At 42.4% G+C, this 19,456-nt stretch overlaps 1 protein-coding gene across 1 annotated transcript; it reads right to left on the bottom strand.

The window, feature by feature from the left end:
- Positions 1-3,042: 3,042 nt before the first annotated feature.
- On the bottom strand, positions 3,043-19,059 carry LOC310860641 (uncharacterized protein). Its single transcript, XM_083767701.1, has 6 exons — positions 18,851-19,059; positions 12,805-12,933; positions 8,070-8,228; positions 7,161-7,354; positions 6,294-6,409; positions 3,043-3,477 (listed from the first exon to the last, which is right to left on the bottom strand). Exons 1-6 carry the CDS (start codon positions 18,969-18,971, stop codon positions 3,315-3,317), a joined length of 882 nt encoding a protein of 293 aa, XP_083623827.1. The 5' UTR covers positions 18,972-19,059; the 3' UTR covers positions 3,043-3,314.
- Between the last annotated feature and the right edge of the window lie 397 nt (positions 19,060-19,456).

A 19,456-nucleotide genomic window follows, 5' to 3' on the forward strand; every position in this document is an offset into this window, starting at 1 on the left:
TTGCCTTCACACTGTCATTCGCAGCAATTGGAAACGCAGCAGGGGGGACCTTTATCAATGTGTTCCATTCATAAACTATAGCCTACACAGTGAAATCTATGGTGATAAAATTACACTCATAACGTGCATGTGTCGTGCCGTCTGGGACCCCCCCCCCCTCTCTCTCTCTCTCTCTACGCACGCAGCCGCCACACACTGTTCTTTTGGGCATGGAGGCACAGCGCTGCATGAGCGCACTGATATAACTCCCCAGTCCCACACAGTGACAGCACTCCATGTTTACGGCACGCACAGACAGACAGACAGACAGACAGAATATTATGTAGGCTATAATACACTGCAGTGTTTTTATGTGTTTTCTTAAGCAATTGATTAATGTACACGTCCTCATTTCGATCAGGGCTTCAGTCTCCTCATTCACGTCTATCCACAGTAACGGGACATCTTTGCGCTGCGTAAAATATGCCTTATCCGTCTCCAACTGTGTTCAGCTCCTTACCCGCCACATTATGTTTGCTTCATTTCCTTTATTTACTGCGGATTGCATTCACACCTGCACCGAATCGTAGTCAAGTGCGATTCGAAGCGAAGCGAAACCCACGTTTTTGGGCGGAGTAAAATGCGGTTATTTGCGGCGCATTAGGATTCGAATGAGCCTTCACACCTGCCAAACGAAGCGCACTTTCTGACAATCCGCAGCAGGATTCGTTTTAATCGCAGCAAAGCTCTCTGGTATGAATGCGACCTAAAACAGCTCTCAAAGTCACTATTGCAGTGCTGGGCCAAACACATGAACGCGCTGGTCCGTTGACTATCATTGCGCACATTCATGATGACACGTGAACGCTGTTTCATACGTGAACGCACGTGAACGTGTTCAATGATAGTCAACGGCAGCGCGTTCATGTGTTTGGACCCAATCCATCCCAGAATGCACTCTGTTCCTACCCGGAAGGAGGAGTGAAATCGCCTCATGCGCTTTTGAACAACAAGCGGATGGGAGGAGAAATCCGGTGCCGTCTCTATTCATATATACTCTAAGGGCTGAACCCAGTAGTTTTCCGAGCATGTGTACTATAATCAATCAATCAATCAATCAATAAATCAATCAATCAATCGATTGGGTTCCGGCTCGGATCAATGGAATGGAACCAAGTAAACATCTTAGCATACTTAAAAACTTCTTATTTATTGGTATCACTATGAAAACACATGAGAAAAAAAATACCTTGCCATTTAAAAAACTAAATATATACTGGGGACCCACTAGTCATACCCTCATGGCCCGCCAGGGAGCCCCAGCCCACAGGTTGAGCATTTAGTGGGTCAGGCTGACTGACCCTGCTGATTTACACAATGAGAGATGCCCGGTACCACGACACTCTCTTCTTCCATCATCTCTGCTGGAACATTTGGGGCTTGAAATGTCATGGTCAAGTGTACCGCAATCATATAGCTTCCAGAATTCAAACCAGCCGTCCTTCAGCTCACAGGCCCCCGTGTACGAGGTGGCATCCATTCAAATATTTAATATGATGATAGAAAAGGGCTATGAACATGCATCAGATGAACCCCCTTCCCCATGACACCCCATCTTCTCATTCATTAAGTGCTCAGTATATTAAGGTCAGGCCAATTACCTAGCAGTAGGGTTACATCACCTCATTAATCTACTGTGTACACACGTTCTCACATCACTGTCATCAATCTCTTTATATGTCATTCCCTTCTCTCTCTCTCCTTTATAGGCTTTAAATGTCTGGCTGGACCTCGAGCCGTTTGCATTTCCGTCTAATAAAGTATTCAATCAATGTCAAGTCAAACAGGGAAAACAATGTGTGCTATTAGGGCCCACATAGGCAGACATCAAGACCATGAAGACGACCTGGAACCAACTGCAGAGAATAGCTCAAGACAGAGATGCCTGGAGATGGCTTGTTGACGGCCTATGCCCCAGAAGGGGTAGCGGTGTAAGTAAGAGTCACTCCTCAGGTCCTCTGGTGTCATGGTGTAAAGGTGTAGGAGGATATATCATGCATATCATATATATATGCATCAGCAGGCTTATCATTTCCACCAAAGAGGTTACACGCAGAGATGAGGGGGCTCATCCACTACTGAATATTATATTGTTGCTGTCGGGTACAAACCTTGTATCTCAACTTTACAAATGAATGCATAGCTGATCTAAAAGCTCGCAACCCGATGCATTTATGTTTTAAGTGAAAGTAAAATTGTGTCTTAGGTTTTTAAACTACTGAAAAAATCTAAAGTATATCAAGAAGAGCTCGTTGACTAAATAATAACTACATTGGATCAATCAGAATGTTCATAGGTTCCGATTGATCCAATTCCAATTTCCTGGAGAAAAAAAAAGGTTACCGTTTTGGATATATAGTACAAGGTTTACACACCTGGACAGCAATGATCTGCAAGATCACAATTTGGGCCAGCTGCATGTGATGAGTGTGCGTGTTTCTACTGCCACATAGTGGCCGATACTTGAATTAACAGCATGGCAGCAGGAGTTAAGACACTAAGCCAATTTGACCCATTAGAGATGACAGCTTCAGGACAAAAGATTTTAAATGGTCAACAAAATAGCCGCAGATGTTGTAGTAGCTTATATATATATATATATATATATATATATGGTACATCTGCCATCAATAAATTAACATGGTGGACATACATTTAGTATTACTGTAAACCACTGAGAAAAATCATTTAAATCATGTTTTTATTTACAATATCTACAAGACACATTTAACAATCTCTCTGATTTTCTGTACGTTGAAACATAACTAATTCAAACCAAGCAGTTTGAATAGTTTGATATAAAAGTGAAACGGGCACCCATTTTGGTGTCAGCATCATGTTATGCTTTATCTATTTAAAAATAGCAGACCTACAAGCTCATATCGCGCCACCGAGTGGCGCGATACGAGCTTGTAGGTCTGCCATTTTTGAAAAATCGAAGAACGACTGACATTTTTAGAATCTGATCTCAGGTCAGAATGGGTTCATCAGACCAGTGTGTGTCCAGTGGAAAACCTCGTATGAATCTGATCTCAGGTCAGAATGGGTTATAAATGAACAGACTACAAATGTGCATAACTGAGAGTCAAGAAAGAAGCAACATGTTGCGCAGCATAAAGACCTACTGTATGCATGCTCAGAAAATAGTTGTCTGAATGAACACTGGTGAATACTTTCCTTTGTTTGCCTGTGCACCCCTTTCACTCATACACAGTAAAAGTAGATAAAATATATATATATATTTATTTACAAATAAAACAAATTGCTGGAGTCTTTCATTCAGCAGCCACTATCTCCTTCTCACAGATGAAAAAGAAAGTCAGAGAGCAAACGGAGTCGTACCAGCTCTTCACCGCCACGCGCTCCAGGACGCGGGTCTTGATAATGTAGCCGCAGTCCTCGTCAATGTGGTTGTTCGGCTCACCGTCCTCCCAGAAACTATACGTGAGAAAGAGATAGGGATAAACTAAGGTGCTATTTACACGAGGATGGTGTTCATAAAAAACGGCAAAATAAAGTATCGTTTGCTGCTGTCATTTAGACGAGAACCGTGTTCACAGGAGGTGAAAACGCAACGAAGTGAAACCACCTCCCAGAGTGGAAATCTTTTAGAACGCCGTTTCCTATGGTCTCCATATAAACAGGCAAAACGGTGGATCCGCAAAACTTGTGACATCATGGCTTACGTCAGCTCTGGTCGGCTCGCCCCGTGTCCTACGTTTTTACATGGTGTCATAGGCATGCGTCAGTTGCTAGGGGAAACGAACAACAACAACCAAGTCCGGTTTGCTGGAGGTGTGATGAGGACGCGACGTTTGTTTACTTTCTGTGTAGAAGAAGAACGGAAGTAGTTCTACGCATGCGTGACTTATGTCTATGGTTTATATAAGCGCTGCGTCACACGGACCCCACAAGGACACGCGCCACCTAGCGACCTGGCATATATATGCATGCACTTTGTAGCATGTTCATTCAAGTGTCCGTTCTCATGTAAATGGTCCAAAAAAAATTGAACGCAACGGGACTTTGACGTGTTATATGGAGATGGTCGCCGTCTAAAAGAGGCCTAAGTAAGCAGACAAGCTCTATTAGCTCAGTGGCAAATTGTCAGCACTATAATGCACCACAACAGTGGTTATAAGACATTACAAATTATTATAACTAGACCGGTGCCCGGCTGCAGAGCACTGAGTCGGTAAAGACGGAAGTTGGAGATCCATGCCCCACCTGGCTATGCAATACCCGTTGTACCCGTGTCGGAGTACCCGTTCCACCCATCTGTATGTGTCCCTTTTATGCTCCATATATGGAGATTTCTGTGTCAGGCATGCCCAAATATGGAGTGTTGTGATTTCAAAACAGGCCAGGCCCATACTGTCTGGACAACCGTGGGTCCGACTCGACACCGGGCAATGCACTCCCTGTGGGGGTGTGGAACGTGTGTGTCGAATTTGAAGTCGGTGGGGCGAATGGTCCTCGAGTTACGTGCATTACAGCTGTACACACGTACAGATCAGATATATATATATATATATATATATATCTGATCAACCAGGAAGAGAAGTGAGGGAAAAAACAGGAAGAGAAGGGATGAGAGAGGAAGGGATGGACAGTAATAAAAGAGGAACACTGCCAAGTAAAACAAGCAGATGTTACTTACTCATCTACACAAATATTTGAAAAAGAGGAAAAATATCATGAGACTATTAGTCAGAAAACTGCTGACAGAGAGAGAGCATACAAGGGGAAAAGATAGGCTGGAGGAAGGAGATAAAAAAGGCCCTTGTCCTTGTTGCTTATACTGTATGAAAAATATATTCATTGTGCAAGAAGGTGGATTCTATGGCCATGATATAATATATCGACACTCCGAACATCCCATAACTTCTTGCGTGGTTCAAATCTGGGTTAAGATATAAAAGTTACGAGCTTTAAGCCTTTAACTAGCTACTCAATGGAAAAGGATGAGAAAAATAGCAGTTGAAACCTGGCAATGATCCCTACGGCTCAACGCACAACACATCTAGGCTTCCCTTAGACATACTGTACATGCATGGAGATATACGGACAGACTTTGCTGTTCATTGGAGTGGTTAGGTTCCACTCAAAAAGGAATATATATATATTTTTTTTTAAGATTTATTTTTGGGCTTTTATGCCTTTATTGATAGTATAAGGTTGGATTAATTTATTTTACCGAACACATCGAAAACGGAAGCACACATGGATAATGTGATAACAAAACAATAATTATGGAGTTTTCCCAGACCAACCAAATCTTCTTTTGTATTATTTTTCATTCAAAACAATAAAGGTATCTGTACAAACCATGCAGTTGTTAAGGCTGTCAAATGGTGCACATGAAAGCTGATCTGTTGGCTTGGGTTTTTTCTTTCTTATTTTGTTACTGTAACATGACCTCTGTTATCTTCTGTATCTTATGTATAAAATGCAAGTTGGGAAAAACATCTGACTGCAAAACTTGGTACTGTAGAGCATGTAAAAGACAGCATCCATCATGCGTTTCTCTGTATCCAGTTCCCACATGTCACCAACTCGGTGTGCACTCATCGTTCATTCATTGTATGTTAAGCACAATGGCCCCTTTTCCACCAGTTGGTTCCCAATGTGAACCGGTTCAGTTCTTTTTGGTTTTTAGTCCATGAGCCAGAGCTCCAAAATTGGAACGTTAATTATGAATTGAGTAGGCAAAACCCTACCTATATTAGATTGTTATCACCGTGAAACTTCCCCAATTGAGTACTTACATGAAGGCAATGATTATATATTATTATATTACAAATTTTACATTTTTAAATATGCAAATGAGGCATTATGTAGGAAAATATGCAAAATAATCCAAAAATATGAAAAATGTACTACTGTGGAAGGGTTATCATGTATTAATTTACTTGTATTGATCCTATAAACAATTTAATATAGGGTATAGTTTGCCCACCAATTATGGAGCTCTGGCTCATGGACTAAAAACCAAAAAGAACTGAACCGGTTCCCATTGGGAACCAACCGGTGGAAAAGGGGTCAATGTGCTGCGCTTGATCGTTTAACTTAACCCATTAAACCCGGGAAAGCACACACAGATCTACAAGCTCAAAGCTCGCCAGTTTGTGCTGCGCAGCAATTTTTTTTTACAGTTTTACAAAATCTTGAAATTGAACTACTAACCTAACCCATTTAAAAGGCATTTTGTAGAATCGGCTTCAGGTCTTAAAATAAAAACCGTTTGAACTTACCCTCCAACCAGAGGAGTATCGTCCACCCATTTCCAGGTATCTTCCGTGTGAGAGTCAGTGATACCGATCCAGTATGCGTTCCAATGGCCACGGGGCAGAAGTTCCCACAGGAAGGACTGAGACATGCAAGACAACACAAGACAAGGCACTAAATACATTTTGTATAGCATCAGCTTTATTTTCAAATTCATGTGATTTAAATCGTCCTAAAGTCATAGACCACCCCAAATCTGGGCATGTCATAATATTTGATGAAACATTTGATGAAAATAGGCAAACATTTGTTGAAAATAGGAAACATTTGGCGGAAATATGCAAACGTTTGGTAAAACAAATAACTTCTACAAGCTCACAACACTTGTAAGCTTGTAGATCGGCCATCACTTTTTTTGTACTTTTCTTTCCATTTCAAAATGGAGTGGTCACATTTTATTATTTCTATATCCTTGGCATGGAAAGGTTTAGCCAAATTCCAATACCCAGAATCTCGACTACTCGCTCACTCACACTCAGTCACTCCAGCAAGGTGGTGTTATGGTGGAATTGGTGACCTGCTGAAATATGTGACAACCGTGTAGACAATCACATAATGTAAATGTGTCCTAATGTCAATTGTTGCAGTTTGTTCATTAGCAGAGTTCAACCTAACTGTATTTAGGCCATGTATTTAAAGACTTCCATGTAATAGTTGTGTGAACAATTTGGTCACATATTTGGCAGGTCACCAATTTCACCGTCATTTGCCATGCTGGAGTGAGCGAGTGTGAGTGAGCGAGTGGCCGAGATATTGGGTATTGGAATTTGGCTTTTGGGATAGTTTGGGATAGATCTCCCTCGATCCAGTCAGAGTCACCTATCTTTCCCTACCTGTTCCTGTGCATCGAGGATGATGGCTAGGTGAGCTCCTTTCTCCTTGCAGTAGTTCTGGCTGTCCTGCCAGTCTCGCTTGGTGCTGGAGATGAAGTAGCAGCTGCCATTATAGAGCTGCCAGCGGTTGGGACACGGCCCAGTGGTGGGTGGCGCCGTTGAGGTAACGGGCACCGTGTTGATGACTTCTGGAGCTGGTGAAGAATAATGACGGAAGAATAATTTTAGTACAGTTTTTCGTTTTTTTTTAGAAATGCAAAAGAAACATTACTGTAATAGGTTAGAGGTCGTTCCAACGACGTCCAAGTAGGGGTGGACGATATGGAAAACTATAATATCACAATATCTTTTCAAGCTGTATCACGAATCATGATATTTTCCATGCGGTTAGTATGGTTATTTTTCAAGTTACTTAACAGTACAACCACCCATAAGGTAATAAAAACTAAAAGACAAAGGACTAACAGACCATTTAGACCAAAATATGTATTATTATTTTTAGAAATTAAGGTATAGTCTAGAACTGCAGATGTGCACATGAACTTTTACTTGATACAGTGAATCAAGATTCACTTTATCACGTTATAAGATATCTCTGAAAAGGCATATCGTGGAAACATTGTATCGTCTCAACGATATTTATCACCATATAGCCCACCCCTATCTCTGAGTACCACATAAAGTATGAGGTACTGTACTTAACCTTGATCTTCGAGGTGTCTTAACACTCCCCCCCATTCATGAGTTACATGAGTAAATTGATGTAGAACAGCTTCCCTCCCAATAACGAGTTACGTTTTCATTGTTTAATTCATGTTTTAATACGTTCTTCAAAGGTTAGTGAAATCCAGGCAGTGAACGTGGGTGGCATTGCGATGTAATTAATTCCGCAGTTAAACTGCTAAATACCTTTAGTGGCACATTTGACAGCGAGTAGCTCGGTCTTCTCCTGTTGCAGCTGTCTTACGAGCGCGGTCAGGGCAGTCAGGTTGGCCTCCTGCGTCTGTCGCTGAACCTGGGCCTCCGTGCCATCGTTATCGCTTCCCTGTGGAGTGGACATGCTCCTGTCTGGTGGCATGGATGCAGAGGAGAGGAGAGTGAAGCCCCATTTAGAATTTTTAGATTTGGTCTGAGGTCCTGTTTATAGACAACAGAAAACGTCTGAGGTCCTGTTTATAGACAACAGAAAACGTCAAAATAAATAAAACCTTCCATTTAGACAACAACAGTGTTTTCGGGGGTTGAAAACGCAATGAAGTGAAACTTCCTTCCAGAGTGGATTTTTTTTTTAAACAGGCATTACTGGAGAAACGACAAAACGTGCGACATCATGAACGCAACAGCACTCGGTCATTTTCTATTCTGATTGTTGCCGTGTAAACGTGGCCTCAACTAGCAGATCTATACAAGCTCAGGACTCATTGCTACATCTTGCGTGTAGCGTGTAGACCTGCTAATTCTGGTGGAGAGAGAACAGGGAATGGGCATGAGAGTTGAGGGATGATGGGGAGAGACGATGTGACGTTTTTAAGTTGATAACAGTTCCAACATTTCGATAGTTGCAGTGATTGAACCCGTTACCTTTCTACTGCAGTACAGGCTCCCTATCTCACTGGGATGTATCACACATAGTTTACATTTAATTGAACGTAGCCTGGTCCAGCCTGTATGATTTATAATATCACACATAGTTTACATTTAATTGAACGTAGCCTGGTCCAGCCTGTATGATTTATAATATCACACATAGTTTACATTTAATTGAACGTAGCCTGGTCCAGCCTGTATGATTTATAATATCACACATAGTTTACATTTAATTGAACATAGCCTGGTCCAGCCTGTATGATTTATAATATCACACATAGTTTACATTTAATTGAACGTAGCCTGGTCCAGCCTGTATGATTTACAATATCACACATAGTTTACATTTAATTGAACGTAGCCTGGTCCAGCCTGTATGATTTATAATATCACACATAGTTTACATTTAATTGAACGTAGCCTGGTCCAGCCTGTATGATTTATAATATCACACATAGTTTACATTTAATTGAACGTAGCCTGGTCCAGCCTGTATGATTTATAATATCACACATAGTTTACATTTAATTGAACGTAGCCTGGTCCAGCCTGTATGATTTATAATATCACACATAGTTTACATTTAATTGAACGTAGCCTGGTCCAGCCTGTATGATTTATAATATCACACATAGTTTACATTTAATTGAACGTAGCCTGGTCCAGCCTGTATGATTTATAATATCACACATAGTTTACATTTAATTGAACGTAGCCTGGTCCAGCCTGTATGATTTATAATATCACACATAGTTTACATTTAATTGAACGTAGCCTGGTCCAGCCTGTATGATTTATATCACACATAGTTTACATTTAATTGAACGTAGCCTGGTCCAGCCTGTATGATTTATAATATCACACATAGTTTACATTTAATTGAACGTAGCCTGGTCCAGCCTGTATGATTTATAATATCACACATAGTTTACATTTAATTGAACATAGCCTGGTCCAGCCTGTATGATTTATAATATCACACATAGTTTACATTTAATTGAACATAGCCTGGTCCAAGGGACTAAATTATTTTCGCTCCTATGCCACCAAAATGTGGAACGCCCTACCAACAGTCATTAAGACATGTGAATCCCTTGACTCCTTCAAAACCGCTCTCAAAGGGCACCTACGGACGGCTGCAATTCGAAACTGGCCTCTGTAAAATCTGAATCCCCCCCCACCGCCCCCCCCCCCCCTTTTCCCCTCACTGTATATGTATCTTTTCTCTTTTTGCTTCCTATATGATGAATTCCTGTTCTGTACTTTAGCTACATAGAAATGTCTATTTGTATGTCTCTAAATGTTTTGATGAATTGAACAATGTGGACCCTGTTGTAAACAAGTGTAATGCTTAATTGGGTCGTCCACTCACAGTTAACAGTCTTTGTATTGAGTTTGTGCTTGAAATGTACTGTAAATTCTGCAAACTGTTAATAAATATTTCAATCAATCAATCAATCAATCAGTCCAGCCTGTATGATTTATACTCTGGTCTAGTAGAGGGGCGGTAGCCTGGTTAATAAACCAGACCGAATCAGCCGTTGGCAAAAAAAAATTGCCTACCGGCGGATTTCGGTCTGGAGAGGCTCAATTGTACGCCCATTTTCTACACACGAAAACGTGTGCGCCCAATAGGGACACGGTATGCAATATGGGCGGGCTTTGGTACAGTGACGTTCAATGCTTGAGACCTTTGACTGACAGTAGCTCTGACCAATTGCGTCAAAGAGAAAATGTTTCCCTGGAAATGAAATCCAAGCTGAGCCTCCCCAGACTAATATCCCGCGGATCCGTGCGATATTAGTCTGGTTTATTAACCAGGCTAGAGGGGCGGGTGCCGGTCAAAAACAATCTGAGCACCCGCGCCTGCCCCCTCCTCCCCTCCCATCCCCTCCCCGGTAGAAAACATCAGAGAAAACCAAATTTGGAGCGACGCGCTTCTGCACTGTTATTGGTTAGCGATATACAAGGAAGTGGACTTCCTATAGCAGATTTCCCCAGGAGTTTTTAGCCGAATGTGAACAAAAATAAAAGCCTGAGTGCCGAGGCTACATTGAACGTAACCGCTGCTAAAGAACTGAAGTATTGGTATCCTATCCAGTGGTTTGTCAGTTTCAACAGTAGTAACTAGTGTAGTTTTAGCAGTGTTTCGACTTTTTTTAGTAGCATTAGCACTAGTAGCGTTAACAGCTAACTGACACTGTCTCCTCAACAACCTACCAACTAGCAAACCAACAGTTGACCATCCCATGGCCCGTATCCTCTACTACAGGCTGTGGAATCTGCTGGCTGGCAATGACAAACTGAGTAGTTCAGCAATAATAACTATAATATCACTTTGAAGTTACAGCATATAAATGACAATAAAGAAATAATTACAGTTGTAAAGGCTGATATAAAGGCCATGTCATTTTGCACACTCCATGCTCAATAGCACCAGTTGCATCTGAACAAGTTATATTGCTTTACAACAAGTGCAGAACTTGCTAGTCTTCACTCTTGGTTATTTCATAACAAGTACCACTGTGGGCTCTGGCCCAACTCCTCCCTGGCTAAAATACTTTGATTTGACGGTTTTGACCTAAGGTTAACAGTGTGAAGAAAAGCAGAACTGAAGGTTTGCAACTCACGGGATCTCCTTACGGAACGTTATTTCAACAGAGAGGACATACGCAAATACACAAAGTACTTCGCACATGCAGTCATGCATACACGCACATACAGCATGTACCCAATCGCATGCATGTGCACAGACAAAGTAGAATACATAAACAGTACACGCATAAGTATTGTATGCATGCGCACACACACACACACACACACACACACACACACACACACACACACACACACACACACACACACACACACACACACACACAGAGAGCTCCAAACATCTGTTTCTTGTTGATTCATCCTCAGAACGTTGCTGTATTCAAAAGCTGCTGGATACTCTTGTCGTGTTCATTAAGTAATGACTGACTCATTGTTTCCACAACACGCACAGTCACACAGTCTGTATAAAGACATATCTCGCATATCTCATAGTTAAAACTCAAGATTCAGGCTGCCTTTGAATGAGTCACAAGCCCTTTTTAATACTTTTCATTGTGGTTAAATATTTAAAAACCCCACAGACTTAAACACTTTCAATTTGAAAGTGTCTGCCAAAATAGCAGATCTACAGGCTCACAATGCAACATGCTGTGCGCTTGTAGATCGGCCATTTTTGCTACTCCTGCGTGACACACATAAAGAAATACAAGGTTTCTGCCCGACAGCAACGATATATATATATATATATATATATATATATATATATATATATATATATCATAGACTGTAAAAAATATGGACAAAGCGTTCCCCGGGTCTAACATGAACGTAAAATGAAGCCTGAAATAACCCTTGCATTCTAATGCACTGTAAATCGCCATCTTTCTAGATCCGTTTTGGACCAGCTGGCCATTGGCTGGCTCCGTTTGGGTCCAGCTGGCCATTGGCTGCCCAGACAACGAGGCGGGACTTCCCCCCTTCTTCTCCGTTGGTTTTTATTTTGACTCGAGTGGGAGGAGAAGACTCTTGAGTGGGAGGGGAATCCCGATCATAGACGGTAACGGTAGCCACGCCCCTCAGAACATACGCGACTTTATGGTCATTATTTTGGGACCATAATTTTCCAAAAAGAATATTATGACATTAGAAATGAGACTTTAAACTAGTGACTGGAAGAAGAAAGTATTCATGACCATGTTTATTAAGGTAATACAGTCTAGGTGAAGTTGGGCCAAAATACATGGGCCTCTATGGAGCTATGGGGATTTTTGGGTCCAGTCCAGCGCCACAACAGGCCATTATATGAACTACCGATTTCAAATGAGGCTTCACGAAATATCTGTCTGACTGCCCCCCTGATATATATATATATATATATATATATATATATATATTATAAAGTACTGTATGGAATGGTAGAGGTACTATAATGTATAAGAGTGTTGTCATGGTCCAGTATAACAGAGGTAGTCATGTACGTATGCAGTGATTATGTACTTACAGCGAAGGGTCACTGCGATGAGGGAGATGACAAGGACAGCACACAGCATAGCTAAGCACCAGGTGGCAAGTCTGTAGGGCCCTGAACCTCTGGGCCGAGGGGGGCCCACCCTGACAGAAGAGACGGGTCCTGGATAGGAGAGGAGGGAGAAACAGAGAGGGTTATATGAGTCTGTAGGGCCCTGAACCTCTGGGCCGAGGGGGGCCCACCCTGACAGAAGAGACGGGTCCTGGATAGGAGAGGAGGGAGAAACAGAGAGGGTTATATGTGTTTATAGGGCCCTGAACCTCTGGGCCGAGGGGGGCCCACCCTGACAGAAGAGACGGGTCCTGGATAGGAGAAGAGGGAGAAACAGAGAGGGTTATATGAGTCTGTAGGGCCCTGAACCTCTGGGCCACCCTGATGGTGCAGAGAGAGACAGAGAGGGGAATATGAGTCTATATGGCCCTGAACCTCTGGGCTGAGGGGGGGCCCTGATGGTGCAGAGAGAGACAGAGAGGGTTATATGAGTCTGTAGGGCCCTGAACCTCTGGGCTGAGGGGGGCCCTGATGGTGCAGAGAGAGACAGAGAGGGGAATATGAGTCTGTAGGGCCCTGAACCTCTGGGCTGAGGGGGGGCCCTGATGGTGCAGAGAGAGACAGAGAGGGGAATATGAGTCTATAGGGCCCTGAACCTCTGGGCTGAGGGGGGGCCCTGATGGTGCAGAGAGAGACAGAGAGGGTTATATGAGTCTGTAGGGCCCTGAACCTCTGGGCTGAGGGGGGGCCCTGATGGTGCAGAGAGAGACAGAGAGGGGAATATGAGTCTATAGGGCCCTGGACCTCTGGGCTGAGGGGGGGCCCTGATGGTGCAGAGAGAGACAGAGAGGGTTATATGAGTCTGTAGGGCCCTGAACCTCTGGGCTGAGGGGGGGCCCTGATGGTGCAGAGAGAGACAGAGAGGGGAATATGAGTCTATAGGGCCCTGGACCTCTGGGCTGAGGGGGGGCCCTGATGGTGCAGAGAGAGACAGAGAGGGGAATATGAGTCTATAGGGCCCTGAACCTCTGGGCTGAGGGGGGGCCCTGATGGTGCAGAGAGAGACAGAGAGGCTTATATGAGTCTGTAGGGCCCTGAACCTCTGGGCTGAGGGGGGGCCCTGATGGTGCAGAGAGAGACAGAGAGGGGAATATGAGTGTGTAGGGCCCTGAACCTCTGGGCTGAGGGGGGGCCCTGATGGTGCAGAGAGAGACAGAGAGGGGTATGATAGGATTATGTGGAACACAGAGATTCCCAACCTTTTTATTAATTGTAATGATAATATAATATGACATTAATATTTCAAAACAAAAAACTATTTTCTTTAGTGATGCCAGTAAATAAGAACTTAAGTATACTACGTTAGTTCCATTGATCCAAGCCGGAAAACAATAGATTGATTGATCACTGAAATAATGCATTGAAATGCTTTGAGTCGTGAAGCTTTCAAGGTTTTCAAGTGGGCCCTGATGAAGAAAAGGTTGTGAACTGCTGATATACACAAAATGGAACAATTCCATACAAAACATAATTTGAAACACATTAAAGATAAGCTATTTTAGGATATTTTACGTGTGAAATACCAACCATTTTGATATTGGGAAATTGTTTTTAAACACAATAAACTGAAGTTGGAAATATATTGTAACAGTTTTATCCATGAGACTATTTTACTGTAGATGGAGGACTTCCATCCAGCTCCCTTCATCACATTCCTGGGCGCTGGCTGCATTTGTCAGGCATGATGCCAACGTCAAATTATGTTGATAATTATTAGCAACATGATTCGACTTTGGCTGAATTCCTGACAAAGGCAACATGTAGCCGGAAATATGAGGAATGGGGCTGTTTTACTGATATTTTTAAAGCTGAAATTGGGAACATATTAATGAATAAAACTTTATTCATTTTTATGTTCATCATCTTTAGAAATATTATACAGAGGTGGCCTGCCTGCTCTTCCTTTCATACATTTAATATAAACCCTGGTTTAGGATCAACAGGATGAAAAGTAGCACTGCCTGAAGCTCATACATGACAAAAAAACCATCACATGGATGCACCTGGGACGTATCCTCAGTGATGTATCCTGAGGTCAACAGGGTTTCGGGTCTCGCAACATCATACCCCTCACTCAGGCGACCCAGCCGGGAGTGATCAAGTCCCGACTTACGTCCCAGTAGCTACCCTCAATCAGTCCCATTAGGGAAAAACCAGGGGCACACAATCCGTTGGAACTACTCCAGAACTACTCTGCCAGGGCTTGGAGGTACACTTCTGGCACATGGAGGGACTAGGCTCTGTGGGTTGTCTCCTGTCCGGGCCCCTCCTACGTCTCACCAGGTCCACTCCTGCTCTCACCAGAGCGTGGACCTGTGCGTTGCACCAGAGTCCCAGCACCAGACAGCTCATTCAGCAATATATCCCCTGGCTGAGAGCTAGAAATCTTGCCTCTGGTGCTGGTTCAAATCCTGTGAGGACACGATAAAAAGGATTTTAGGTTTATTGAAAAAGTTTCTGGCACAAGATCAAATCTTCTTCGCCAGACTCAGCACAATATATTAAAATTGTGACATTCACAAATTCATAAATACTACCCTACACGAATACTGGATAACTCACCCCGGTGCTTGCCCGTTTTTCCTCCCGGAATTTTCACCAGTGAGGGAGATAACTTTGTAATATGCTATTGGCTGTTTGTATTCTTTTTGGAAAAATATAAAAAGATACTCCTGTGGAAAGGCTATATTATTTTACTTATATTGACCCTATAAACAATTTAGTATTATTTAGTATATGTAAGGTTTTGCCCACTCAATGGTACCTCGTCAGATAATCCCCACATATCCTACAACAACTTCTGTGAACAGACTTCACTGTAGTAGCTTTTCATTAATTATATTTGTACTTAGGCTGTTCTGCTGTCATGAAAGTTTATAGTTAGAGAAATTCAAAGTCCAGCCGTCTGCTGTCCAGCCTCTCCCACCCCTCACTGGGGAAAATTCTGGGAGGAAAACAGAAACGGGGTGAGTCGTCTTGTTACCCCCTACCCCACCCACCCCACCCCACATTTTGTCCACAACCACATACAATCCCATCACATACAAACTTTACATATAAATCCCACGCTTTCATACTTTTTTTTTGTACACTTTAAATATACAATTCATGTGCACTCGCACACTCACTATTTTCTTTATCTCCTTAATTCATACAATAATACAATTACATTATAATACATTATTTAAAATAATACAATTACAAAGGATACAAATATTGTAGCTTTAAAGTCCTAATAACATAATGATGTCAAACATGTTAGAGCAGTATATTATCCCATTCTGACCGGGCACCAATTTTGGTGTTGGCATCATGTTATGCTTTAGCTATTGAAAAATAGCAGATCTACAAGCTCATATCGCGCCACCGAGTGGAACGACTGACATTTTTAGAATCTGATCTCAGGTCAGAATGGGTTAATCAGACCAGTGTGTGTCCAGTGGAAACCTCGATTGAATCTGATCTCAGGTCAGAATGGGTTAAGACGTGAGAACACTATCCCCAAACGTATTTTTAGGGTGTATTCATCAAGAACAACAAGTTCAGTTGATCTAAAATGAACACAGACTTGTCCTGGCAGGACCTCTGGAGGTGCGGTTCAGTAGGGAAAGGCATTTCACAAAAAAAAGAAAAACACAGTTGTTTGAGAGGCTTAAACAGAGGAATATTCTGCTTTTCAAGAAGTTTACTTGTCACACACTCATAGTAGTCCCGCACGGTATGCGTGTACGTGTGAAATGTGAATGTACAGTGAAATGTGGCTGTGACATTCTCTGCAAACTGTACTGACAATATAAATAAATAAAACAAAAATCTGCAGTGTTGAAAAAGGGCAAATACAACTAAAAAAGACTTCCGCAAGGAAAAGCAATTCAGTGTATCAGTTTGCAGTGTGTAGGCTACTGTAAGTGCAGTAGAAATCAAATCTAAAATAGACAATTATATTAGTTTATCTGTGGGGAAAAAACTTATAGGCAGGGTAGCCTGGGTATAGCCTATACCTATATATATTCTGATGAGAAATCTGAGATGAGGCAGATAGTAGATAAACCTGGTTTGTGAAGTGAAAACCAACTAAAACTAAAACTAAAAAAGACACAAACGAGCATGTGGTTGTGTGTTGTGAAATCAAATAGACAATATAGTAACACCTCATTGATACCCATGTATCAACTCCCCAACTTCACTAGCCCTGGTGGAAAAACTGAATCCATCCTCTTCGGATCAAATAGTAATCTCAGCAAGGCAGATGGCTTCTTGGTTAGAGTGGGTGACAATATTATCACACGAAAAGATCAAATTACCTACCTAGGTTCCATCCTGGAGGCCAATCTTTCCGGTGATAAGATGGCCACCAACGTAATCAAAAAAGTCAATCAAAGAACAAGATTCCTTTACAGGATCTCCTCACTGGTCAGCAAAAACACCTTGAAGACCTTAACAGGAGCCCTCGTACAAGGTTTCTTTGACTATGCATCCACCTCTTGGTACCACAGCACCTCAAAGGCCCTTAAAACAAGGCTCCAGACCTCCCAAAACAAACTGGTCAGGCTCCTACTTGACCTCACCCCCCGAACCCACCTCACCCCTGCCCACTTTGACAGGCTGGGATGGCTTAGGGTCGACGACAGAGTACAGCATCTTGCAATGGGTCTGGTCCACAAGATTCGATACACCACCAAGATACCCATGTACCTGTCTAAATACTTCCTTAATGTAAACTAAGTCCACACCCACAACACCAGAGGGAGTGCAACAAACCATGTACAACCCAGATTCGGCACAAACAAGGGACTAAATTCTTTGTGGAACGCCCTACCAACAGTCATTAAGACATGTGAATCCCTTGACTCCTTCAAAACCGCTCTCAAAGGGCACCTACCTAAAATCTGAATCCCCCCCCCCCCCCACCCCATTTCCCCTCACTGTATATGTATCTTTTCCCTTTTTGCTTCCTATATGATGAATTCCTGTTCTGTTCTTTAGCTACATAGAAGTGTCTATTTGTATGTCTCTAAATGTTTTGATGAATTGAACAATGTGGACCCTGTTGTAAACAAGTGTAATGCTTAATTGGGTCGTCCACTCACAGTTAACAGTCTTTGTATTGAGTTTGTGCTTGAAATGTACTGTAAATTCTACAAACTGTTAATAAATATTTCAATCAATCAATCAATCAATGAGTCTCTCTGACTCGCTGACGCACTGGACCAGGGCTACAAATTCACCAGAACACAGGACTACATTTACATTACACCAACGAACCTACTCTGTTAAAAAAAAAAGTTTCTGGGGAAGGATACCCCCAGACGGACCACTCCCCTGCCCTGCACGGTAACAGCTGGTATGCCTATAGTACGGTCGCCCCTTTTCCATCTCGCCCCACTACTCTACCTAGCTGTAAATAACAAACATATAATTCATGTTGGTCATTATATGAAAGCCTTTAATATCATATTAATTTATCATTAAGTTCACTCTGTATATATCCACGGGCATAAAAGCATGATGATGCCATTACAAAACATGGGCTACATGGAAGAAATGTGTTTAATAAAACGAAATTAACTGCTAGAAGGTCCTAAATTAACTTATTAATCTACCGTCTCTGTGACAGTGTGTCATGTTATTCTTTCTACATTTCACAGAGTATAGAGATCGACTACTATACAATCAAATAAATCTGTAGGCCTATACAAGATAATTTCAGATTTCAGAGAGGGAGGGAAATACTAAATTAACTGTTAACTGCATTAAAACATTTCGCGAGGGCGAGTTGGTAAAGGGGCGAGTCGTTTGGTAAAGCCGAAAGGTATTTTTTTGTTTCATCCTTTAGTTTTGTATTGCACTATTGTCTGTACGTCCCTGTGCCTGTCCCAAGAGTCCATGGAAACTGTTAATAAAGTATCCAATCAATAACTCAATCCATCAACCAATCAATCAATCAATCAATCAAAACAGTCCTTACCGCTGTAGCCCACATCTTGGTTGCTGTTTAACTCGTCGAAATATGCAGCTTCGTCATCGATCAGCTTTGAATACATCCCCTCGCAGACCTTTGAGCCCGTGGCGGTGGTGGTGGTCTCCATTACGAATGCTACTGCAGAAGAAGTTGGAAGAACACTTAAACTTTGTTGTCTGCTGCTCAGCTGCTGCAGTGTGCAGTGCTTTCTGTGCTGTTTTCCATCCTCAGGCTCACTCACTGCCCCAACTTTTATTTACTTACTATACCGCCCCGCCCCCCTAAAAAAAAGTGACGTCGAAGTTTACGGTAAACCCCCCCCCCCCCCCAACATTACGGTAAAAACATGCGCTGCGATTTCCTGGCGAGACCGTGAGAGGGGGACAGTACTCCTCTAGCAGCTCTTTGAGACGATGGACCACCCGACCAGACCCTATGAGGTCCACAAGAGTAGGACTTTACAACATAACAAAACAATCTTTAATCAGGCTCAGCAGTGCTGACAGACAGTGACAGATATCCAATATATTGGCCATTCCATTTCCTAGTATTCGGTGCCATTTTTGTGTCCCCATCATCCCATGCAGTCATGGTCATAATATACAGCATCTT

Source organism: Protomyctophum parallelum (assembly GCF_964188405.1).
Source record: "Protomyctophum parallelum genome assembly, chromosome: 1".
Classification (NCBI taxonomy): Eukaryota; Metazoa; Chordata; class Actinopteri; order Myctophiformes; family Myctophidae; genus Protomyctophum; species Protomyctophum parallelum.

Coding starts and splice junctions, on each gene's coding strand:
- LOC310860641 (XM_083767701.1), bottom strand. CDS start 18,971: ATGGAGACCACCACCACCGCCACGGGCTCAAAGGTCTGCGAGGGGATG. Junction 8,229..12,804: donor CATCGCAGTGACCCTTCGCT/GTAAGTACATAA, acceptor CCATGCCACCAG/ACAGGAGCATGTCCACTCCA. Junction 6,410..7,160: donor TCCTCGATGCACAGGAACAG/GTAGGGAAAGAT, acceptor TGCATGTCTCAG/TCCTTCCTGTGGGAACTTCT.